We start from the raw sequence: 26,911 nt of genomic DNA on the forward strand, positions 1-26,911 counted from the left end.
GCTTTACAAATTTAAACGCAAATAAACAATATGAGAAGAAAATACATTTGATAACTATTTAATGACTAGACAGCTTGAGTATAAAGGGTCAAACTGGTATAGTTATATTGTATATTTATATTGTCGTCATGGTCAGACGTGGTACGGCACTAACACAACTGTCCATATGATGTGCGTACGTCTGACGGTGCCGTCAGAGCTACGCACGGAGGGAACCAGCGCTGCCATTGGAAAATATTTCGGGGGAACTGTCCGCTAAAGAGCCCTCCCACCCTCTTCTCACCATCCTGTCAGCTAGAGGTTACACCAAAGCCGACTTCCTTCGGAAAAATGTGATTTTCTTTCTACAAAATCACACGAACAAGTTAAATGTTTAAGGTTTCCGCGCGGCTATTTGTAAACTGTCCGAGCGCGTGAGCAGAGGCGTATGCGCCGGAGCAGCTGCCGCATTCTCGAGGCTTCAGGTGGAGCTCGTCGGACGGGACAGCGGAGCATCGACTGAGGTGCGTCCTATAAGTGAAGTTAGTTTGATTTTGGACACGTTTTTAATGTTTTTCTGCATCCCAAAAAAGACCGCGAAGTTAAATGTACGTAATTATTGTTCATATTGTTAGACTCGTGTTTTGCTCTCGGATGGAGGATGTGTGTGCACGCGACCTTTGTGCGGCGATTAATTCAGATGATCATTAAATAATGAATTAAAGCGAGATGTCATGCGGTTTAGGTGAGTGCAGCCTCACAGTGGTGATAACCTAGCCTCTTGTCTATCGCTGTTCTCCATCAGGTTCACGGTGTTTTGCTCTACTCCCATCCCTGAGATGCTGCCCTGCCTGCAAAGAGTCTTGCGGCCTGCCCTCTCCCTGACAGCCGGGAGTGGGCTGGCCAGAGCCGGACTCAGAAACCACCAAACACCCGCTGTAGCATTTGCCTCGAAGCCACTGTTCTCCATGCTGGTGCAGCGGTGTTACCTGGGCACACACCCCCTGAAGGAGCCCGTGGAGCCCCTCAACTCACCCCGGGGAGCCAAGGAGTTTATTTATAGCCTCCATCCCTCTGAGCGCACCTGTCTGCTGCGGGAGCTTCACAAGTTCGAGTCCATAGCCATCGCTCAAGGTAGGCGGTGTTTTACCCTGGTGAGAGTTTGCACCAGGATACTGTCTGCACCTGGAATATACTGCAGTTCAGCCATACGGTGTTCCTTTTCGTGTGATTATGTACTGTAATAGATATATGCTCAATAGAAAACCACCAGATCTGTGGTGGAAGCATCAAACAGTTGAAACTGTACATGCCATTGTTTACCACGGTATCACTGAATGCTAACATGATCACAAGTAGCTCTGGGGTTTTAAAAAAAGGCACATGTCAGCATTGACAGGAGGGGCAGTTGTAGTGTCCAAGCATGAAGAACATGCTGCCATAGGGTGAAGTAATCTGAGGCTTTGTGTAATATTAGAAATGATATAGAACCAATGTTTTAATTTTAATCATTTGAAGCATAATTGGGGGCAGGCAGACATCAGCCAGTTGGAAAAATCAGGTTAGAAGTCTTTAGAAAATTATGTTGTAAATCCATTATAAGAAATGCAAAACCCCCAAGTGCTGCCCTGAACCTGAGCCTGATGTCTCAGCTGAATGGATATGGAACTAAACAATCCTGTTACCCTTTAAAGTCTTCTATCTGAACGAGGAACTTTGGAGTATTTCTTTATTAAATATGAGGATGGCTCAACTTTACATATATCCATCTTTCTTTGCTCTGTTCATATGCCTGTAGTTTGTATGTACTTTATAGCAGCATGATGGTACAGTGGTTCTTACTGTGTATAGTTTCCTCCCACAGACATGTATGCTAGGTTACATGTGCTTGTGTGTTAGCCCTGTAATGGACTGACAGCCTGATGTACCCCACCTCTTTCCAAGTGTCAGCTTGGTTTGGCAGCAGCACCCCAGCCCCTCTCTGCAGGATAAAGTGGGCATAGATGATGGATGGGTGCAGTGTCTATCTCTTGGACCAGCAGGACACTAAATTAGTATCTGGCTCTATCTCTGAGGATACAGGCTTCTTTTCCTCTGCTTTGATAAGTTTTTCACAGTCCAGTGAATTACGGGTCTGGTTTATTGGAAAGTTCAAACTACTTGTGGGTGAGTCTTGTCCAAGTGGTGAACTCTGTAACAAATAACATGATTATATAATAAGCTTTAGTCACCCAAAGAAAGGTGAGTAAAAAGCTAAACAAATTCAATTCACAAAACTGATTATCCAGTGGTTGTTTTTTATTTAATTTTTGTGTTATACAAGGAATGATTTTCCAGTCTTCTTAGGTCTTTTGTCATTTTTTAAAAAATCTCATCATTTCACTTGGACCATTTGAACTATTTTAGATTTGAAATCACTGGTGTGCAGTACATTTAACCCAGTGGGTTATGGTGGAAACAAGGTTACAGGTTGCTTGGTTTGTGAGGGCGGAGGCAATACTCTGATTCTGTGAAATAATTTAATCACGAGAGAATAGAAGTAAGGCACAGAGGATCGCCCTCATGAGGAGAGAAGGAAGTCGATCAGTGTAGAGGAGAACAGAGCAAAGCAACAAGGAACAGCATGAGTGATGAGAAGGAGGTTTTACACCACGAGCCTGAGCTGCACCGACCTTCTGTCATCCTTTATATTCCTCTCAGACTGTTTAATTTAAGATAAATGCACATAATTTATTTTTTGATGGTTTTGTGTTTCATTACTGTCAAGTTGTTGAATATTGTATTTAAATTAACGCGGCATCTTTATACAAGATAAGAAACTTCGAATCAGCTGCTGTTAGAATAAGGATTGAGAATATAAATAAAGTTGTGTCACTTTGTTCCTGAAGCACTGAGGAGATGTTTTCAGTGGACCTTTGTTTACTTTTATCTCACATGATGGGCAAATGATTTGCTTCTTAGAGTTACTCTACAGGATAGCTTCAGTAAAATATTCTGTACCTGTCCATCAATTGCATTTAGAAATCCATACGTTTATTTAATGTCCTTCTTTCCATCAAGTCTTGTTCTTTCTTTTTGCTAATTGAATTCTTCTTCTTCATGAGACTCGTTTAGAGCATGTAGCAACACAGTGCTGAATGTTGAACATACATGTATCCACTACTATTAATAGTTTGGATCACTGTACAGTGGGTGAAGCTTAGAATAACAAGTAGCAACGGCATGCATAGATCACAGCCTCGGCTTACATTTATATTAACATTTTAATCTGTTGTTTAATTGTTTACAATGCAAGATGTATTTGCTTTCAGTGCACTTCCCAACATAAAGCTGTTTTTCTTAATAAGCAGCTAAAAAGTGGAACCAAGTGCAGCAGACTGACTTGGGGAATGGTTTAAGAAGTTTCATGGATTAACTAGTCCCTGAAGAAGGAGAATTTGTGGGGCTGGAGATCTTTGGAGTCTGGAGACGGGTAGAGTGAGTAAGCCAGTGACAAGAGTATGAGAAGAATGACACTTTGAAGGATGAGGGATAGTGTGTTGGTATGTGTGTCTGCAGGTGAGATAATCGCCCATTACTAAGCAACATCTTGCCAGCTCTGTGTTTTAGAATAATGTGACAAAGACCGGAGAGGAGGCCAAGGCTTGTAATGCATGAGTTGATGATGAGCAGGTCTCACAAAGGAAGCCCCCACAGACACACACATGCAAACCCTGAAGGACAGGCAGGGACCACAGGGCACAGGAGGGAAAAGAAAAAGGTAACAAAATGGAAAAACTTTAGACTTTGATGTGAGACACACTGCAGTTTTACTCTAAACTTTTTACTTTACCAAAGGAGCTGCACAATACTGGAAGAACACATTGCAGTTTTTGATTTTTCTTGTGATTTGAAACAACACAATGCATCTGCAAATTAAGATTTCAGTGGTACACAGTCTTCATGACTAGTTTAAACCGCCAAACACAAAAGCAGGTGAGCACTGTGACTTCTCCTCTAAGGTGATTGAAAATTATGCAGTTTAAAACACATATTTACTCATCTTAACACTTCATCATAACATCATACTCTTCAGGGAGCTCAGGCACAGATCAGTAATGTGATATTTGAATATATTGATAACAATGATAGATAACAGTTTGTAACACTGCCTCATGGTGTGGCTCCATCTGCTAAACACTGTGGATTAAACAGTGTTTAATGTTATCATTTCTGAAACTAAAATATTTCTCCACAATAGATGTGCCTTTCTTTTTGCCACAGTGCTTGTATTCCCTGTTATCTGTTCTTTTTTTTTTTACTGTGAACAAGATAAGAGAAAAAAATCTTGAAAAACACTATGCAAATCTTTTACCAGCTTTCTTTTTCTGTATATTAGTCATGGAAAATCTTTGCTTTTTCCTTCTGCTTTAAGCATTTATACATTCACATGGGTCAGTTTGCCTTACCTGACATCACTCATTTCATGACTTGACATTTGCGTTGTGTACAATGCAGTGACAGTGATGAAAGGACTTTCCAGTCCTCACACAGGAGCATCCATCCTTTTCTGTTTGCAGGTATCATAATTTAGTCTCCGTAAGTGCCAGCAAAGAAACAGCAAAGGTAGTTGATTGTGTAATAGAAGCCATATCCTCCATATCCTAGTACACATATAGTAAAAAGTCCAGTTATGTTGCTGCTGTTTTCAGTAGTTATAATGGCAAATCTACTAGTTCTTTTCCTAAAGATCTATATTCTGTTGTAATAATCAATAATTTACAAAGGCTTAGTGTTTGTAGTTTTGGTGACTATATACCAACATGCACTACATCTGTATTTATTACATGTTGGTATTTATTGACATGTTGATTTACATAGAGTTATTTCTCTGTTTATCTGTCCTTGATTTCCAGGGACTACCTCATTTACAGAAATTCAGATTGCCTATCATCTGATTTGAACTGTCTTCCCTCTGCTCTCCTTGCTGTCAGCCTCATTCTATTACATAATATTTGTAGCTGTCTGTATCAGAATTTAAATTAGGAATTTCCCAGGCTTGCCAACCTAACATTCTCAAGGCATTTGTACGCTCACTGATCCTAATAGACCATCATTATTTTCCTGTCGAATGTGGCTGATTGCATCCTGAGCACATGCCATAAGGCTTCCCCTGCGATCCACAAACATTCAGCAAGATTAATGTTGTGCAAATCATTCTTAGTCCCACATGAGCTTTTTTGTGGTGGGTTTCATATCTCATTATCAATCAGGCAACAGCAAAGTATCGCACTTATCTTAAACTACTGAAACTATAATACCTTGACTTTAGATCTGTTTTATCATTTACCAAGTCTAAATGGCAAGCAGGCTTTGAGTTCTGGCATGTTTCATGCCCGGTGATTTTTGCTATGTCTGACTACCTGGAAATACAAGCTTTTATTAAAGCTTGCATTAGTGGAAGCTTGAAAGTACAGCAAAGAGCACAATTGAAAATGTGAGAATAACTCTAGCTGGTGCCTCTCTTCTGCTCTCACCTGTTTATCTTCACCTTCATGCTATAAAAACCCAGAGGGATTCTCTTACCTGTTCCATGCAGGCTGCAGACATGCTGAATCAGTAATTGCTGGGTTAGTTGTCTTTCAGTGACTGCTTTGCTGGCCTAGAGATTGATGTTTTTTGACAGACTTATCAGCATCCACCACCATTCCACCATCAGGCTACAGGACACCTGAAGCCAAACCCTTATTTTCCCTCATTCATATATAGAGGAGCTGAAGGGAAAGGGTTCTGAATGTCTGCCCGTGACTAAAGCTTGCTAAGATGTCTAAGTCCAAGGGAGCAGGTTAATGGAATGCACTGTAGTGGATGGTGGTGGAGGGCCGATTTACTAATCTTTCTCTGCTGGATACTGCTTTTAAATTACATATTGCATGCACATGGTACATTTCATTATCAGGTAATTATCCCTTACATATTTAGCTTTAAAATAAAATAAATAAACTCACTTTCAGTTAGTTTTATTAAATGTTTGATGTATGTGAAATATTTACTCTTTGCATTACCGAATTTAGAAAGCCAGTAGATGAACATTGAAATTTATTCAGATTAGTAAATATGTTCTTAACATAACTTAGTCGTGCGTTTTTAATGTGAACCAAAATCCATCTGGACCCACTGAGAAATTCAAAATACTTAAACTGCAGTTCAAAGCATTGTTTTCCTGAATGTAGAGAGGAGGGTCAAAATGCTGCAACATTGTCCTGCAGGTTTTAGACGTTGTCCTGCTGCAACACACGATCCAAATAACAGCTTGTCAGTTTCTGCACAAGCCTCTTAATGACTCATTAATAATTTGACTCAAGTGTATTGCAGCAGGTAAACATATAAAATCTACAGGACTGTGCCTTAACAGGTCCACAGTTAGTGATTCCTGCACTAGTGCATCAGAAAAATGTTCATATTTTCTTAAAGAGCTTGAAATAACTCTGCGGGATAAGTACAGATTTTTTTTTTTTACTTTTTGAAATAGAATAAAAAAACTCAGTATTTTAAATTTAGATCCAGTACTTGTAGACCTAATAAATATTTATTACATTCCTTAATCAGCAACAGCTACTTTTCTAATGAACAGACCCAGTAAAACCACATTGTTGACAGTGGGTCTGATCTGGTCTGATTCCAGTTGAACGTGATCATGGCAAAGTTACAGTTAATGGAAACTGTTCAGCAAATGTCTTATTCTTCTTCTGAACACATCCAGTGGAGCCAATCTGATAGAGTTAACATGATTTTCATACAAAGGTAGTGACAAACTAACATTTATGCTGCTGTTGCTCCAAGCTCATTGCAAACATAGATGCTAACATTAGCTTCGTATTACAGTGACAAATTTCTCTAAGTGTCTCTTAACCCATAAGATCCCGACGTGACATATTTGTCACATACAGTTTCTGAGACATTTTGCTTCAATTTATGGTAAAACTTTGCTTAAAATCCTGTTGAACACAATCTGATACTTGTCTTCTGTCCCCTAATAGATTCCCCTGAATCAGAAAACCACATTATAATATTTTTAAACTATCACATGGCAATAAATGGTAGATTTTTTACCATTTTTTTGTGGGTCGGGTCTTTATGGGTTAAGGTGGATGTGGTGGATCCAGAGTCCTGGATTTTTATACCACTAACGTTCCAGTTTGCTGCTCTTGTACTGGTCCCTTTTTATTAAGGTTTTGGCGCTGCGTTCACCGGTGCTGTCAATGTTTTGGTTGATCGCACATTGCCTGTGTGACATTATGTCAGTGTTAAGTCTGGGGAAATCATAACAGAACGGAGATCGGACAGAGAGAAGATCATGAAAAAAATAAGATAGTTCACAAGTCTCAAATCGAGTCTCAAGTCCCTTGAAATGCTATTTTACTGCGACTCGAGTACCCATCTCTGCATTCAGTCGTTGAAAGGTTTAAGGTTTGGGGGGGAACTTTATGTTTGTAACAATGTGTTTATTTCAAGCTGTTGAAAACAGAAAAGAACAGGCTTGTGACCCCATGTGCAATATGGGCATGTATGTGAGCATTGTGCAGTTTATCAATCCACTTTATTATGTAACGAACTTAGCACTTTGCACTTGGAGCCTTATATATATATATATATATATATATATATATATATATATATATATATATATATATATACATATATAAATATATAAATAATCTGATGGAACAACACATGGGCGTAGCCCAGGGGAGGATAAGGATATTTTAATACCCACACTTTTCACGTTGAGAGGGCTCCATACCTGCACTTTAAAAAAAAAAAACTGTGTTTTGTACAAACGTGGCTGCTCTTGTGGCTCTCCCGTCCTCTTTGTGTCTTTGCAGCTCAGCTCCTCCTCTCCATCTCCTCTTGTTCCATGAATCACGACGGTTGTTAGTGATCAGCTGATTAGTTTTTCTGTTGCAAGTAAATATCTCTTGTTGCGTTTGTTTGCATCCGATAATTAAAGCTTTAAACTAGATCTGTCCATATAATACTTTAGCTGAATTTTAATTAACTCTAATTTTTCATTTTATGATATCAGAAAAGATATCTCATTAAATGCAAATCAGTATATAATTAGATTTCTGATCCATTTTATCTATGGTTATGCAACACAATATTGTTTGGTAATTACCACACATACCACCCTACACTCTTTGAATGAGTCAGTTTAATTTTCAAAATAATATTTCCAGCTATCAAGTTGGATAGTCTTGGTATCCTGGCAATAGGAGATAAACTACTCAGGGCTTGGTTCGGTCAAAGACGAAGGACGAAGTAGTGAGTCTTTTGTGAAGCATGGCACTTTTAGTAGCCTACCTGGACCTGCTAATTCAATGAGAAAGAGAAAGAAACTCCAGGATTTTGTGTCGTTTTTTTAAAGACACTGAACTAATTCACATAACAAATTGTAGTATTTATATAGCACTTTTTCTTTTCAGCTTGACAAGTCAAAGCACTTTACACTATATGCCACATTCACCCATTCACACACACACTCACACACCAATATGCCCATTCTCTTTAACGTGACTAACCCAACTATTTCACCTTTTGGGGTGAATGGAAAAGCCGTGGGCTTTCACCCCAATTCATATTATAGCCTTCTTTCCTGAAATAACCTTTTCATGTTTTAAACCGCCTTGGCTCACACAGTGTTATTGTCATGCTAATTCACTCAGACAGGCTCCTACAGAAAGGCAGTATAAACTGACACACAAAATCACACATTGCTCCCTAAATATGGAAAAGAGTAGAGGCATCAGCACTGCTCCACATTTGCACATCACTGCCAAGATGCTGCCGTCATGCTGATATTTGACTCTCAGACAAACAACTGCCATTCTCGCTAAATTACTTGGGTTACTCACATGCCAGTCAGTTCTGTTAGATTCCCTTCAGATGCTGCAAGTCTGACAGTTTATGGTAAATTAACAAAAAAAAAAAACACTCATCATGCAGCTAGTGTAATAACATACTGTGCTCATTTATTGAGTGCACTTTGCTGCCAATAATTGTTTCAGATGTTAACAAATCAGTCTTGACAAACCAGTGGAAAAAAGTGGTTCCTTTTACAGAACTGCAGCTGGTGCTAAACATGTTGGCTTGTGATTAATAAACTACCATCTGGTTTACATGCTGAAAAATGATAGTGATAAGCTTTTTGTTTTGCTTTTTGTCTAGGTAATTTCAGTAATTACACATGACCAATTAGCTGAACTTTTCTTCAGCAGGCTCTTCAGTTTCCAGAATCTCACTGGAGATTTTTCCAGCTGTTTACAGAATGCTGTTGCCAAGATCCTAATGCCCATTTAGACCCATGAATTGGTGGAGAACCCAATCTGGCTCGATGGTTAAAATCAAGGTATTTATTTATTTATTTTTTTGTTGTTGTTTTTTAAAGTTATAAGAGAAAACAAGACATTGACTGAGGAGCTGCTTATGGTGCCAACATGGCTGGAGTTGCAAATGTGACTGACACTTACTGAGTGAACCGGAACTACAGAAGATATCAAGAAAAAGGAGGTTTTATCTAATGTTATCTGTAATTTTATAAAATATGGATGGATGGACAATATGGCTCTTTACCTTTGAGGTAATGCTGGGCGATATCACAAACAGACCTGTTTGCACCTGTCTCCTCATTAGCCATGCTATTTTACCGTTTGTGCTCTGACAACAAAAACTGCATTGCTTTACATTATCAGTAAAAGCCTTATAAAACCGTCCCATATGAAATTGTTTTTCAGCTTGCTGTCTGGCACCAGTTAAAATATTGGTCCTTCTTTGTTATGAATTTGAGGCAGGTGGAAGCAGCTGCTGTATCTTGGGTATTAATGAGATGCACAGCAGGAAGTGCTCGATGTTAAAGGTGATATTTGTTTATCTGAGCCTGCCCATTTAATCTTAAGGTATTTTCTATTCTATACTTCTATCATTATACTCTCTTCTCTAAGCAGTTTTTAATCTGTTTTTATTTTTACATTTGTCATTGACTTTTCTTTCTTCTTTGTCACTTCCTTTAGTCCTCATACGAGAATGGTTGCAACAAACCACTGTACCACCTTGTCCTGTCCTTGTTTTGAGGCCTCTGTGGGTGACCTTATTTACTTCTTCCCATGGCTGCTGACTCTCCACAGCCCCACAACATTCAAGTCAGCACTTATAGCGGAGATATTAAGGATACTGTGTCACTCCAGACCAGTATTTAGTGCTTTGCATTCATTCTAGGTTTACCTTGAGTTGGTGCCAAAATGCTCACCTTAGTGGAAACTGACTTCCCTACTTTTTATTTTCACTTCAATTCAATTAGAAACCAATTCTGAACATCACACTTTAATGGCTTTTCTGGTGTTGGTCAAAAAGTCAGTTTTCAGAGCCACACAATTAAAATAATGAGCTGAATGGGGCTAAAGTGGACTGTAGCCATGGAGGAGAAGTAGTTTTTTTTAAAGTTTTTTATCAAAGCTGTGAGCTGTATTTATGGTTAATTCATCCTAGATTTCAGCATTTTTGTCCCCGTTTTACAGTTTTTCTCTATTGCTTAAACACATTTCACGATACTGCCCTCACTTTTCACAAAACTCTAAACACAAAACACTTTTCTAAAGCTACGTACACTAAACCTCAGTTTCTTTTCAAAACCAACCCATCACACCAAAACAGTTGCTCATATGCTCAAAACCAACCCATCACACCAAAACAGTTGCTCATATGCTCAAAAGCAAACCCATCACACCAAAACAGTTGCTCATATGCTCAAAAGCAAACTCTGACACCAAAATACCACTCAAGGCCTGCAAAAATGTAAACACTACTGAGCATCATTAACCACATTACCAAAAAAATTGAAAGCACAATTTTCACAGTGTGAGACTGTTCTTTTTACAGTTTCACAACTGCCAGGATGCATTTGAGCAACCCTTATTTATTCTCAAATATGTTTTGGGCATTTTCTATAGATTTGTGCATTTCATGGGAATAGTTACATAATGCAGAAAATGCAGTAATATCACAACTCAATGCAAAAATGAGTACTAAACTCCATGGAGGATCCATTACACACAATAGATACTGTACAGTAACAATTGAGAACACAATGTTCAGGGTGCGATTTCTTTTATTACAGTACGTTGAAAATTGACACAGTATGTTGTATGCTGACACCGAAATCATGGAGAGGCATCACGTCGTCGGGCTGGGTCGGGCCACAGGACCTCATCAACGTCACAGGCAATATTGTCCATAGCCAAACAACGTGGGAAGAATGCCCTGGCATGCCGCACCCAGCCTTGGAACGCCTCCACAGCCACATCATCACAGGCCAGGTCCATAGCCCTGAGAAGGTTCTCTCTAGTGTAAGGTTGGCGGTCATAGACCTTCCACCACCATGCTGAGAAGAACTCCTCTATTGGGTTTAGGAACGGAGAGTAGGGTGGCAGACACACATTAATGAATTGCTGATTGATGTTAAACCACTCTGACCTGGATGCTGCGATGGAAGCTAACATTGTCCCAGAGGATGACGTATATGGGAAGATCAGCTGGCCCAGGAATCTGCTGGTCGTGGTGATCTGCTGGCCGAGCATTCAGGTGGTCATTGTCATGCAAAACATCTCTGAGCTCTCCTAGGAAGGTGAGGAGACGCTCAGTGTTGTAGGCACCAAGTTCAGCATGCCGGTGGAGAAGCCCTCTAGAACTCATGGCAGCGCAGAGAGTGATGTTTCCTCCACGTTGGCCGGGCACATCAACGATAGCTCTCTGTCCTATGATGTTACGGCCTCTCCTCCTCCTTTTTGTGAGGTTGAAGCCAGCCTCATCCACAAATATAAATTCATGGGGTCTGGCCATGGACTCCAACTGGAACATCCTCTGTGGAAACAAATAGCGTTTTCAGGTGTTCAGAAAGACAGTCAATAGAGCACATTACAGTACGACAGTATAGTATTGTATGTAAAGTACTGTAGGCCATGGATTGTACTGTACTTACTTGCACATACTGGTGACGGAGGTGTTTTATTCTTCCAGAGTTGCGCTCAAAGGGTACCCTATAGGCCTGCTTCATTCTTACTCTCTGGCGCTTGAGGACTCTGTCTATGGTTGTCAGGCTGACATTGTCAATGGTCGGAAAGTTCAAATTGTCACCAATGATCCTCTCCCGTATCTCCCGTAGTCTGATCACATTGTTCTCCCGAACCATATCCACAATGAGGACCTCTTGGGCTGGTGTGAATCTGGAAGCCCTCCCACCTGCAAATGGCAATCTTTCAACTCTAGAGAAACAAACATAGTCATTTGGTCAGAAATGGTCCTTGCAGTACACACTTTTACTGTAACCATGATTGCACTTGTCTGTATGTAGGTGCACTCCACTATACTACAGTATACTGTGAATATCTAGTGTAGTGACTAAAAAACTACTACATACAGTACCTGTTGTGTTCTCTGAAGGCCCGAATAATGGTGCCCACTGAGAATCTGCTGAGGTTTGGTTGGACTCGTTGTCCCGCTTCGGTCATTGTCATGCCGTGGACAATGACGTGGTCAATGACTGTTGCTCTCATTTCATCTGTAATGAAAATGCGTTGTCTTGCTTGCCCTCCTTCTCCTCTCGCTCCTTGGCCTGCTCCTCTTTGGACTGCTTCTCGCCCTCTTTGGCCCACTCCTCGGCCCGCTCCTCTCCCTCCTTGACCTGCTCCTCTCCCTCCTCGGCCTGCTCCTCTCCCTCCTCGGCCCGCTCCTCTGCCTCCTCTGACACAAACTCCTCTCCCTCCTCTGACACAAACTCCTCTCCCTCCTCTGACACAAACTCCTCTTCTTCTGTCTTCATCATCCATTTTTGTTTTTGAACTTTCAGCAAACTGCACTGACTTATATAGGTGTGGTCACATCATTTGCAATAGGTGTTTTCAATTATGAGTCGTTGTGTTTACTGATTGGCACCAGGTATGTTCATTGTGTTCAAGTTTTGCTGATTGTGGGTAGCATTTTGCATCACATGAGCTTCACAATGCATATTGGAGCAGAGTTATATGCAAAATGTGTTTTAGCACGGCAATTTTTGTTTTGAGTTTTGAGAAAAAGGGGATGGGTTTTGTGAACAGTGTCTACAGGTGAATTGTGTTTGTGGTTGTGGCAAAAGGGGGGGAGTTTTACTAAATGTGTTTAGGCAACTGGTCATTTGGTTTAGAGTACTGGGTTTTGTGTTTTGGCAATAGAGAAAAACTGTAAAAAGTTTCATGTACCTGAAAATGACATTGAAAAACCTTTTTAAATAATCACAGAATGCTTTAGTTTTTCGTGATTATATTTTTTAATAGACATCCGTACAGTTTAAAGTAAAAAAACAATACTCTGATAAAGTTTGCAGACTTTACATGGCTTCACATGGCTGCAGTCATATTAGTGGACTGGTGCTAAAAACAACTGTAAATCATGAGTAATTGTCATCGTTAAGATTAACCTAAACACTGTACAGCTCACCCTTCATCTCTACGCTGATTTTTCACATTAAAACTATCATGTGTAGCTCAAGAGGAAGAGCAGTCATCTTTCGACCGGAAGGTAGGCGGATCGATTCCAGGCTTCCACTGACTACATGCCGAAGTGTCCTTGGGCAAGACACTTAACCCCATGTTGCCTCCCGATGTGCCTATCGGGGTGTGAATGTGTGTGTGAATGGGTGAATGTGATAAGTAGTGTCAAGTGCTTTGAGTGGTCATTCTGACTGGAAAAGCGCTATATAAGTACAAGTCCATCTACCATAAAATTCAGTCATTAACTGCTCCACAAATGTAAGGCCAAACTAAGCAATCCTGGGGATAGAAGATAATTGCAATACTCCTGAAATACTGTAGGTCTCCACATCTTTAGATACAGTCCAGAACTGACAAATTAACAAAAACGAAGGATTGAATTTTACAGTATATATCAGTGCCATAGCAACGACTGATGTTTTTCTGCCATACAGGAAAATGGAATGAAGAAGTTAACAAAAATCTCCATCACTGCTCCCGTCAGTTTACCTGCCGCTGTTTTTAGGTGGAGATATAGAGGAATCAGTCTGAGCCACCATCACACAATGTTAACATGCCGGTACAGCCAGCAAAATCCTGCTGCAGGATATGACGTGTTTAATGGTCAAGAAGTCTGCACACACCTTACAAGAGACTGTTGTAAATATATATATGTAAATATATCAAAAGACTAGTGTGTGTGTCTGTGTCTCTGCATTACTCCTTCTACCAGTGGTGTGTAAGTGGCTTTATCTGGAGACAAAATGTGCCTTTCCTCAGTGTAAGGACTGAAGACAGTTTCAGTGACCAAGACGACTTTAGCAGGGTTTGGGTCTAATACCAGCATCATGCTGAGCTGCCGGTCTTGCATCAGTGTGAGATCAGCAGCGATGGCATTTTTTTTTTCACCTTATTAATCTGCCTTTATGTGTGTGTAGGTGTGTGTGCATTGTTGTGACAAATTGTGGTTGTAGAGACACTGACTTTTGCAAGAACGACTTCAATACTTTGGCAGATGCTTGTGTCAGGTTTTACTTGAATCACACACACAGACATACTCCCAATGTGAAAACAATACCTGCTCCACTGTCACAGCTGTTAACAAGACTACTTCTAACTCCCTTTCCCATCTCATGTGGTTTACCAATTGTCAGGAGGATCCTGAGGCATTTGTGGCTGTGTGTTTTTATCTGTTTGTGCCCCACAGCTACCTGCACTGGCAGGCTGCTGTAGTTAATTCTGTATCTGCCAGTTAGATCACTGAATTGCTGAAGTGCAACTATAATATTTGGCCTTAGTGGCATCATATATGATGCTTTGTCGTTTTTTTTCTCATGGGAATGTACTGGCTAGTTAGTTGATATTGACGGAACTAAAACTAATTAAATCCAGCTTTGCTGCTGTGTTCTTTCACACACAGGAGAATAACATGTAGTTATTTAATGGTTTTATCCTTTACTACAGTATTACTCCTTCCTTAAACTCTCCCACATAACTCTATCACAGATTCATGAACTCGCAGTACACCGTCTCAGATAAGAATGCCTTGAATTAGAATAGTAATAAACTCCCGAATGAAAACAAGGGGATTTCTTCAATTTACATATATTAAGCCAAGATTTACACACTAATACTGGAAGTCACACACACAAACACATCCCAAACACGTGTTCTGCTGTGTACAGTAACATAATGAAAACCGCCCTCGCAGCTCTTATCATTTCTGCCTCTATGATACAAAATACTTGAATTTGCAGAAAAATCTCACCACCCTTATGTGTCATTTTTGCTGAAGCAAGAACTAAACTCAGAATAAGTTGACAGACTTTTATTCATCTGTTTTTGAGGTTTATTTTGTTTCTTTCAGACATATCTCTTGTTTCCAAAACACTCTTCACACTTTAACTGGAATGAGCCGTTTTTCACGGTGAAATAAAGATAAGAAAATATGGCTTTCTCTGTGTTTTGTATGGGATTTTCTTTTTAAACAACCAATAAATTAAGTGGTTGCCTGATATGTGCTGCAGCAAACAGGCAACCGAGGAAGGAATAAAAGGTAAGTTGCAGCTAATGACAGAAATATTTTCATTTAAAAATCATTTTTAGAGTCTGTCAGATGAGAACTCTTGAATTTCAAGATATTCACAGATATAGTTTTTTTTTTTTTTTACCACATGAATTATACTTTCAGCAGACTGTCAGATAAAGCACGTCAAAGATCAGATGAAGATGTGAAATATTAGATCAGGCTGCATAATCATTTTTAATTATAGGTTTGTGTTGCTTCACTGTGCTGCTCAGATACATTCTGTCATGTGTTTCTTGTAGTAATAGCTTATTGAGACACATATTATCTGAAGGATTTTCTATTTCATAATGTTCAGTAAGTACATCACAGTTTTTCTGCTAACCAAGCAAAAATCTGTTAAAATCTGTTGCCAAAGTGGTGACAGAGATTATTTTCTGTTGTAAACACAGTCTGCAGCAAGCACTGATGATCCTACAGCAGGAGCACAGAGGACTGAGAAAAATTAAACTTGACTGCTTTGGTATTTAATCACGCTCCTGGTCAGTGTCTCATCACAACCCATTAAATGTGTTCACTACTCCTGTCTGTTGAAATCTAAGTCTCCAGAGACGGCAGGATACGAGACCATGCAGTCGATACTCTGATGACCAGAGGAGTTCTGGGATCAACACACTGCTGTGCCATATATCTAAGCTCTAATGAATGTCTGGATGAAGCACAGCCGATTGGCAAAGAGGAATCTTGAAGGGATCCTGTATCACATTAATTTTTTTTTTCTCCTGGCAAATAGACATTAAGGCATTCCTGTTTTACTTGCCTTCATCATTTTCAAATGTTAGGGGGAAATGTTAGAAACAGGCTAATAAATCATAGTGTTTCCATAGGTTTTGTAAAAACTAATATTGAAAAGGAGTTTATTCTAATGACCAACTGATTCTTCTGTAAAATATAAGCCATTATCCTTGATGATAGAGGGGTTATGTTATTTTGTGATATTAGTGTCAAGACAGTAAAAAGAAATGACTTGAACTATTGACAATAACTGCATGAGAAACGTGAGATGGACGCGCATTTGAGCTGAAGATTGTATGTGGACTGTAATCTGATACTGATTCAGGAGAAGACGGGAGGTGGAAATGGGGGGGTGGAGGAAATAAGGCAGAGTATCACATGAAGGAATGATATCACCAAGTCTGATGCTGAAGCTGTTCTAGGAACACATGTTATCCAGACACCTTATTAAGACAAATTTTTGTGTTTTTCCTGTTATTGGTCACCATCTGTGGCTGGACGTTTCCCAGAGTCAGTGTTTGGCCCTAATGGTTTTCCTCAGAGTCTAACTTGTATCAGACTGTGTGGGGAGTGCACGCATATCTGTGTCACTTGGGTGTAGCAGCAATTGACTCTGATGGGAGTCCTGTAGGCTTCACCATCATTAAATGACATCTCCAGTCTGGCTTCACCCTGCAGTGGAACCTGGACGTGATGGAACAGACTTCATTATGTGGACTTGCTTTTCTATCGCAGTCAATCCAATTTCACAGAACTTGCAAAGGGAATGATCCTGTCTTGTGTCCTCAGCCTTAAAGCACATTTAGTTATCTGTTGTTTTACAGCAGCAGGTCCTTGTGGTTTCTCACAGCTCAGTTACACTGGCACTCACAGTTTGACAGTTTATTAAATTGTCTTTATTCAACAGTCTCCCATCCCACATAGAGGCTACAACCCTTGTTCTCCAGATTCTCACCAACCTATGTGAAAGAATATGTAAGAAGTGATATTTCAGTGATAATTCATCAGTAAAGACATTAACTTATTTAAGATATATAACTCTAAAATTGTTATTATAACAGTAGATAAATGTCCCACTTTTTATCTTCTCCCCATGTCTCTGTTCCTGTTTGTCATTCACTCTCACATATAATCAGTGTGCTCCTCTGGGGTCCTATTGGCAGCTAAATTATCATTCTCTGATGTGGCTTTTGTCCTCATCTTATCTCTCTCGGGGGAAGTGGTAATGAGGGAGAAGCAGTTTTCTCCTCTTTCTCATGCCTTACTTAGACTCCCTTTCATCCCTCTGCCATGTTGTTAGAATTTTCTTTCTTTCATTTTTCTCTTTGTGTCCAAGCAGTTCTGATTTATAGGCTTGGCCATCTGCAAACTCTCCCATTTATGCCGCCTTTCCCAGCCTCTACTTAAAAGCAAAGCATAGCATGATATTATTTCTTCCTTCTTTTTCAGGGCAGCTGGAAATTGCGCCCCCTACTGCAGCCCAGTTAAGATATGGTAAGAAGTCTATTTTTTTTCCTTCATCCCAATAGATTTGACATAAAATGTCTTTCCCTGTTAAAGCAGATTGGATAACTCTTTATCATCTTGGATGATAAAATCTTGTTCTGACATAAAATTGTGAATCAACCAGGAAGACTCATGTTGATTAGGATATTACTGAGACAAAGTGTCTGTGCTGTAATACAAACTTTCTCAGTTAAGCAAACAATTTTATGAGCTGAACAAAACAATCAAATCTGAATCTTACTGGGATTATAATACAGAGGAAGCTATGCAACTAAGACAAATCATGAATGTACAGTCTTGAGCTCTTAACCTCTTAATACCTCTGGTCACAATTTGGCAGCAAAAAACTTCTGGCCTTCGTTTATAAATAATTAATAAAGTGATAATTATTCAGTTCAGTAATATTCTTCAAGGTACATTAATATTTCCACTCAAATGACTGAAGACTGCGACAAATAGGAAAACAAGCAAAGCATACACAGAACATAAATGATCTTTCTATTCATTTGAATCCTCAGTAGGAGGACTGGAGATGTGTGGGGTTGGAAACAATTATAACTCTGAAAAAATAAGGCATAGCAAATTGTTCTATTTTTATAAATGTACATATCACAAAACAGTACAGATACTTGTTTAGCATATTGTCTTCTAAGACTTTGTTTTGCAGGCATGTAATACACTTCCTACACGTCCTTCCTCATCATCAGTTGTTGTCTGAAATTTGTGAAGAACATTTAAACAAAGATATAAATACAAAAAAGTTGGTTTATTGATAAGTCATCATATTAGAACAATTGAAATATAATATAAATATGTATAAAAAATTTTAATTATTTAAGGTTTCAAGAGAGATACATTAACCCTTTACACAACAGCCGGCTTTAAAGCCTGTAATAAGGCTGAGTACCTGAAGGAAGCAGAAACTCTTTTAATACTGTTAGTAAAACATGTATTAATCTTAATGTTTCATGTTAAAATGGCTGCTATTAAAATTCTCTGTTGTAATACAGTTTACTTTCAGTTCACAAATTGTGCAAATATACAAAAGCTTCAGTAGAGCAGAGGCTGCTGGTATGTAAATGTTCATCCCTACAGGTTGAAGTGAACATTAAACACTCACACTTCAACAACACAAGTGTGTTTAGGGGATTTATTTGAATGGCTGCTAACAGCACCTTTTCACACACCTAAACTTATGTTATTAATAATTCATAGGTTGTTAATTGTTCATCTGGGATCATTCCACTTCTAATATGAGCTGTAAAAGTTGTCCATTTACAACAAATGTCTCTAGATGAAGAGGAGATGGACTGTATACTTCTGCACTAGATAAACCAGCATGCTACAGGTACCTGTAGCCCTTAATAACATTTGAACAACACATACATAACTAAACACTGAATATTAACCTTTAAGCTTAGTTATTTTTGGAAAGCAAAAGAAAAATCTTGTCTTTTGTAATGTTGTTTCCTCAAAAAAAATGTTCTTAAAAGAGGAAGAAGAAAACAGAAAGGGAGATAACCTTACTGAACATGTGCAGAGCAAGTGTTAGCCTTCTAGATGATTTCTGATTGGAGGGACAGAGTGTCACCCTGGTGTTACTAATAGCTAACAACATTTGTAAACAATATGCTTAAACAATCTTTGAGCTGAAAATTTAGTCTTTTCAACAATATTCGTAAACTTTTCATGGTTGTTTTGTATTTTTTTTTGTATTAAACTGAGTCCAAAAACAAGATAGCTGTTCTGGTTTTGAAAGCCACCTTATATAGGCATCCTCTAATTTACAAATGTAAATACTAGCAACCAGGATGTAAAATATAGAGAAAAATTAAACATAATAAAGTATTAGTACAAAATTAGTTCAACTGAAACGGAATTGGTACATAAAGCAGCTACAAAGACAGATCCATCTCACTATGTGACTTTGCTCTTTACCTTAAAAACATTCATTTTTCTTGCAGTCTAAAGCCATTTTAATGTTTGTCAATGACACGAGCCAGAAGAAAAATGTACACTACAGACTGAAAATCAGACATTAACACACACTGCTCAGGTGAAGACGTGTTTAGGTATTCTTCACTCTGAGATGCTCAGGTAGTGAGATAACCTCCGCTTTTCCTCATCTTCTCTTACTGCTGAGAGCGTGGTGAATCTTTACAACTCTGATTTGGTCCGTTGTCACTGAAGCAGCAAGTACCAAACACAGTGGTGTTAATTTCCTTTAACACAACATTTCTCAGTGTTGCATTGCTTCCTCGTTTTTCTCTTCAGGGAGCTCCTCCGGCTACTTTGGAACAATATTTGTGCTGTTTTTTTGTTACACCAAGAACACTTCAGTACTTAAATCATAACCCTGATGATTAAATTGTGGTGAAAGTTTATGAGGAGTGAAATGTTTCAGCTTCTTCTAGGCCGGAGTGATGGAATGGAAAAGAAGTAAAACAATAAAAATTATATTTGTAGTTAATTAAACATTTTTCTTGTTTTTTTTTCAGAATCATAATAATAAACAGCTAACCTTAAACGGTTGACTTTTTACACCTCTATATATGAACAATGACTCTCCAGCAGCGTTTTGACCTTTTAGATTCCCTTTCTGCAAAGCTCTGAATTTTCTCTTCCATCATAGGGGATTTGGTAGGTTAGATCAAAATATCAGATTAACTCAAAACTAAGAGCAGACCTCTGCCAGCTCCTTTTCTTTAACATATGAGTGGGAAGTTAAACGTTTACACTTAGAGAATGAAGTTCAGCCTGATGGAGGCATCAGATAAAAGGTCACAGGCTGACTAAAATCACTTCACATCACTCAAGAAAAGAATTGAGTTGAGAATTCTGCCAAAACAAATAAACTGATACTCGGTTATAAAAAACCAAAGGTTAACCTTTCATGAAGAAATTTCCTACCACCAATGGAAAATGGTTCTCAGACTTCATAGGTTCGTTGTATTGTTTCCAGATGGTGCAATAATAAGATCAATGACTGCAAGAATAGTATTTCAATTTTAAAAAAAGGTACTTTCTATGTTACTTAAAATTAAATGTTTTTTTTTGTGTTCCCTGCACTGAAAGCTGCACAAATATTTAAATGCAGCTATATTACTTTAAAATCCTGCTGCTGCAAGTTTTCTGTTTATTTTGTTTATGCAGAAATAATCATAAACATTTGCTACTGCAAGGCTCTGCTCCAGCAGCAGAGATGCTCTTTTTTCTGCTCACATATAAGCAGAGGCGGGGTTCTCTATGAGCGATGTGGGCAAGTGCCCAGGGTGCAATCTGTGAAGGGATGCACCATGCACGAGAGGAATTTGTTATTATATATCCTATATCTGTGTAAGAGCGCACAATAGCAAAAGAAAGGTTTCATTTCCGCGTCAAGGTATCGTGGTGGGCACTCCGTTTTCTGTGGTGCTGCTGCAGTAGTCTGTGCTGGAAGGATTTCAAGGAGGAGGCGGGCTGGGGATCTCAGACGGCAGGCCACATTGCAATTAAAGTCTAGTCACAAACTGCTGCCAAATAAATTATATTTCAATAAAGTTTTGGTTAGACATACCCAGGGCTTTTAATTAACACCTACCAACCCACAGGATGTGGGTTAAAATTCAATTTGGTGGGTAGAATATCCACTTTGGCAGGTGATGAAGAAGTGATGCATCTTTCATGAGACTAGACAAGCCGACTCTCAACAGGGAAGAGCTGAATCCTCAGCAGCTGCTGCTCAGTAAATAAGGGGCGGGACTTTAGTCAGATTGACACACCAGGTGGTCAGTCACAGACTTGGATTATACCATTGGGGATGATAAGGCCAGCAAAAAGGGTGGGTGACGCTCAGAAGACAGTGTAGTGGTACAGACCAGGTTCACAGAGCAACAGAGAGGTGGGAGCTGGATTTCAGTGCAAGCACGTTGGGAAAAAGTAAAGAACTGAGCCAAGACTGAAAATTAGGCTGCATTTAAATGATATTGGAGACTGAAAAGCTGAATGCAGAATTTGTTAAATGAAAACATCCATCACCAAAATGTTATGATGTTCAGACTTTACTTTTTAGATTTGTTTGTTGTGGTTGTGTGTTCAATTGTGCATTTAAAGGATTTATTGAAATGTTAAACGATTTTATATAAACACTGAATTAACCTTTCTTACGAACACAAACCTTTTATAATTGCTAAATTATACATGGAACAGAAGCTCAGAGTAATTCTAAATGAACCACTTGGTTTATCACTGTGATGAATGAAGCAAATCATTTCCTATTTATTTATTTAAATTATTTCTCTGTTCAATAAAGAGGTAGCTTATGCAGAATGATATTGTTGGTCTTGTTGGTGGTGTTGGGCAGGAACAATGACTATGTGTGTGTGTGTGTTTTTTTTTTTGTTTGTTTTTTTTTTGTTTGTTTTTGAGCTCACACAGTACATCAGCCTTTATCTATGCTTTTCTCACACCAGTGAAGAAAATCATTTACTACTTGTAAAAGAACTGCTCGCTTTTTTATAAAGCTGTGCAATTTAAAAACAAAACTTATTCTCAGTTTAAAATTAAAAGTCTGGGTTCTTGTTGGTCTGCAGAGAGCTGGACTTGCTCTCCAGGTTAAGATGCATCTATCAGGTACTTACTGTGTGTCGCATTTCATCACCTGATTTATTAATAGGCTACTTATTACTTTGCCTGTGTCCCCTGAGTGCTGTATGATGGTTTTTAAGCCTTTTTTGTCATAGTTAAAAACTTGTTTTATATTTGTAATATAAAAGGTGGGAACTGGAAACTGTATTCTTTATTCTGTGTCCCTTGTAAATAAAGTTGTGGTCTATGTTCTAATGACATTTCTGACAGCACCTCATCAACACATAGAAGTGTTTGTGTGTTGCATTACTTTGGATGACAGTGAATCATTGTTATTCTAAGTCAGGGCTACTCAATTCGGTCCTACGAGGGCCGCAATCTAGCAGGTTTTCCATGTATCCCTGCACCAACACACCTGAGTCAAATTAATGAGTCATTGTGTAGAACCTGATTGGCTGTTAGAGCCACCTAATTTGACTCAGGTGTGTTGGTGCAGGGATACATGGAAAACCTGCTGGATTGCGGCCCTCGTAGGACCGAATTGAGTAGCCCTGTTCTAAGTAATCTAAAAATGTAGTTATCTTTGAGATTTATGGTCATTCATAGTATTTCTATTTTTCCTTGGTTTTCTCTGCTAGGCTCACTCATATTTGTTGTTAGTAAAGAGTCAAAGAAAACCTTTGTCTGGTTAATATGATTTTTATGTTTATTTGTTCACAGTTCTGCTACACAATGCACTTCCTTTTGTTGGATTTGGATTTCTGGACAACTGCATCATGATTGTTGCTGTAAGTGTCAACTTCACATAATAGCTCAGTGGGTACATTTGATTTCTACATGAGTCATCTGTTTATAAACAGTATATAATACTGCATTCAGCTTTGGATATAAGCATGATTTTATCAGATTTTTTGTTCTCTCATAGCTGCACTGCAGTTTCTCGTCCTTTTGTCTTTGAACAATTCCTCAGTAATATGTGCGCTTACTGTCTTTTAAGTCCTTATGAAGGTGTTCAAAGAGATCCTAACAGAGTAAAATAATGAAAAGTAAACCTGAAGATCCGGATGTTCTGTGTCCTTGAAGTCTGTGTTCAGACTGTTTGAATTTATGCCACCTGAAGTTTCCAGGATGCTTTCCATATATGTTGAACAAGAAGTCAACAGTTAGGACAGGAACCTTAAACTGAATAAAAGAAGAAAAATTAACGTTAAAGTTAAAAACGCTGATGTGGCTAAGACCTTAAAGTTCATTACTGAACATTAAAAAACACACTGGGGTGCAAAGGATGCACAATTTTCCCCAGTCATGTAAATTATTTCTTTTCTTGTCTTGAAATAGAACACGTAAATATTTTAATCATGCTTACAATGCACTGATTGTTCACCTTATTAACCAGCTGCTGTCATCTGTGTCTTTGACCATGGCAGGGCACACAGATTGAGTTGTCTATCGGCGTTATTCTTGGCATTTCAACTATGGCAGGTAAGAGAATCATATTTGAAAGCATCTTTATATTTTGTTTCATGTCTTTAATCTTGTAGGAAATTATATGTTTTGTAATAGTTTGTTGGATGTTTTTGTTGTGATTGATGATTATTTGGCTGAATTAAATTTTTGAGATGTGCCATAAATCTCACGTTTTGTGGGAGAGCCTTTTTCACACCTTAGCTTTCCGGTGTATGTATTAGTAGGTTTGAGGACAAATGTTTAAGGCTATGCCCACATGTCATATAGATAAAGGCTCACTGCATGTTGCTGGAAGTTCACATCGGAAGCAGAGAAGAGAAGATAGCTGAGGATTCACTGCAAAGCAAAAGATAAACATTTCTTTGGACTAATGAAGAAGCTGAGCTTCTTCTTAAAAAAATGCTTGACTACAAAGCATAAAAAACTTGTGGAAGGGTGGATTGGGAATCGGCACGTGTTCGTTACTCTGACGTCATATCCTCGAGTTGTGCGGCTTTGTTGTACGCGCAGTACTGCAGACGGTAGAGGACTCAAACTTATCCACTTTAGTACCTGGCTTCAAGTCGGTTTCATGGAGGCTAATCCCTGGCTTCGTAGGGATAAAAGGGTGGTTTGCTAAAATACTTTTGCGGTTTTGCTGCAATCCGGCGTCGTGGGGATGGCCCCTAAGTTCACTGAACTATAATGCAAAAAAATTCCAGTCTATCCAGGTCATAGTGGACTCCCAGCTCCAAATTCAGACCTAAGATAGTTTCTCACAATGATAACCTTGCAAAAAAGTCACAGTAAGGTCAGTGTATTCCTCTTCTCTACATTAGAGAAAGAGCAGTGTAGCTTATGCACGTTTCATAATCATGGTAATGCTGCTTAACAAAAGGCTGAATAGAACAGTAATGTGTACATAGCTCAAAGAGGTACATTTGCATTTTAATACTAGCTTTTGTTCCTTTTCAGTTTATCTAGCAGAGACAATTGCTCACTCACTTGCTGTGAGTGTGGAGTTTTAAGATGAGGAGTACCGAAGGTGCTAGTGGAAACAGGAAAACTGTCTCTGTTTACATATTTATAGGACGCTGAGAGATGCATAATCTACTATTATAAACATGTTTACTTTATTAGTCATTGCTGTTTTCTGTTCAGCTTCATTTATTTTTTTCTTATGTCCAAAAACAAAGATAACACCTTAAACATACTCTTTTCTAATTCTCATGCTGTTGCTTATGATAGTTTTTTGGTCTATGTTTTAAACCTCATACAGGCTAAGAACTGATCTGACTCTCACTTGAGGAATAGGGGATTATGTTGTGAGAGAGCAGAGAAGGCAGATGCCTAAACTTTCTATTTGTATTCCATGCACCATAAACCTACAAAGAGGAGATGATTTACAAGGATTATACTGCAGATGATAAGCATGAGGCACGTGTTTTTGACAAAGTATCCCCCGTAGTTTTAGTAGTGCAGCACCATTTGGAGCTTGTTATCCAGTGGTAGTTACATTTTTTAATTCAAGTTCAACAACAAGTTACAGCTGATACCCTGCTTAAATTCGTGGTTATTAAAAATATTCGGCTAGCTCGGATATCATACATCCACAACATTGGATTGCTACCAGATTAGCGACATTGTGGGGTTTGAAAAGCAAGAGGTTGCAGGTATTTAACCTGATCCAGAATGATTAAACACTTCTGTTAAATCTGTAGTGAATACCACCAATCACTTTGTAGGAGGAAACTGTGTCTCAGCTATCTTGATGAAGACAGGCTGCACCATAAATGGTTGTCTACTGGTTTGGCCTAATAACTTCATTTACACAGAGGTGATGTGCAAATCCCTAAATAGGATGAGTCACATGTTTTGTTTAGACTTGCCATCACTGACCCATGATCAGTTAATGGATTATATCCATTACATTTTTAATGGATACTTTAAAACATCTTACATAACTTAAAATAATGGGCCAATTTCATCTTACAGTACATAAAACTAAATACACGTTTCAGGCTTCCAGTTTTGACACTCACGTGCCCCACAAATGCATGTGCAAATTTGTGCAATAACAGCAGCTTATGCACTGCTGTGTGTAGGTGCACTCGTATCATGTTGCTGCAAAGAGCTTCCAGATACAGAAAGATGGTGTTCATTTGTCAGTCAGAGGACATGATCTCTTATATCATTTTTGCATGAAGCCTTGCAGGCAAAAACTTCAGTATTTTCATACTGATTTGTCCAACAATATTCATCAGCTGATAGTACATGCAGCCAATGTCTGGTTTTCCTGCAGGTCTAAAAAGATTTAGAAAAAATATTAAGCTGCATCAAAAGTAAGGTACAGGAATAGTTGCTGATGTTGCCTGCTCTGCTTCGTCTATTTTGCAAGTATGTCTTGTTTGGCAATATCTGCACAGCGTTACTTGGTACTTTACATGTTAAACTGATTGTGAGGAAATTGAACAGAGGTACCAGAAAGTTAAAGATCATTAAGAAAAGCTTTAAAGTATCATCAATCTTTGTAAAGAGAACATAGTTTAACATCTTATTTACTGACTTGCAGTCAGACTGAGGTGCTGCTCATTGCAAACACTCTTCCTGAAAATATAAAACTTTCCTTTTCCTGCCTTGAGCTGTGACAGCCAGTGACTTGTTAACTGTGATGTTTTGCTCCAGCAAGAATGTGATTTTTTTTTTTTCTGAGGCAGTAGTCATACACCTACTGAGACCCAGAGTAAACATTCGTCAGAATGACTATGAGCGACTCTTCAGTTTTATCTACTTTATCCTGTGGTGATTAATGTGATTTATGTAGGTGATTTGGTCTGATATACAAGCCCACTTTTGGTACATTACATACTCTTTGTAAACTCATTGTGTCAGTAGCTCAAAGACCAGATGGAGAATCTTAAGACCTCTTTGCAGACCTAGAGGAAAATTTTGCCATAGCAGTGATTGCTTTGCTACCTCATGTTCTTCCCCCCTGAGGGTTTCTGCGCTGCTGCTGTGGCAGCTCCAGTAATACTCTGAACTCAGGGTCATGGAA

At 38.8% G+C, this 26,911-nt stretch overlaps 1 protein-coding gene across 1 annotated transcript in view; it reads left to right on the forward strand.

The window, feature by feature from the left end:
- The first annotated feature begins 226 nt into the window (after positions 1-226).
- Positions 227-26,911, forward strand: part of LOC121642211 (transmembrane protein 65-like) — a 36,327-nt gene continuing 9,642 nt past the window's right edge. The window contains exons 1-5 of the mRNA XM_041988802.1: positions 227-503; positions 785-1,113; positions 17,788-17,832; positions 23,131-23,198; positions 23,838-23,892. Of these exons, the coding sequence (XP_041844736.1) occupies positions 819-1,113; positions 17,788-17,832; positions 23,131-23,198; positions 23,838-23,892 (463 nt within the window). The 5' untranslated portion in view covers positions 227-503; positions 785-818. The remainder of the gene's footprint in view (positions 504-784; positions 1,114-17,787; positions 17,833-23,130; positions 23,199-23,837; positions 23,893-26,911) is intronic.

Source organism: Melanotaenia boesemani, chromosome 6 (assembly GCF_017639745.1).
Source record: "Melanotaenia boesemani isolate fMelBoe1 chromosome 6, fMelBoe1.pri, whole genome shotgun sequence".
NCBI lineage: Eukaryota > Metazoa > Chordata > Actinopteri > Atheriniformes > Melanotaeniidae > Melanotaenia > Melanotaenia boesemani.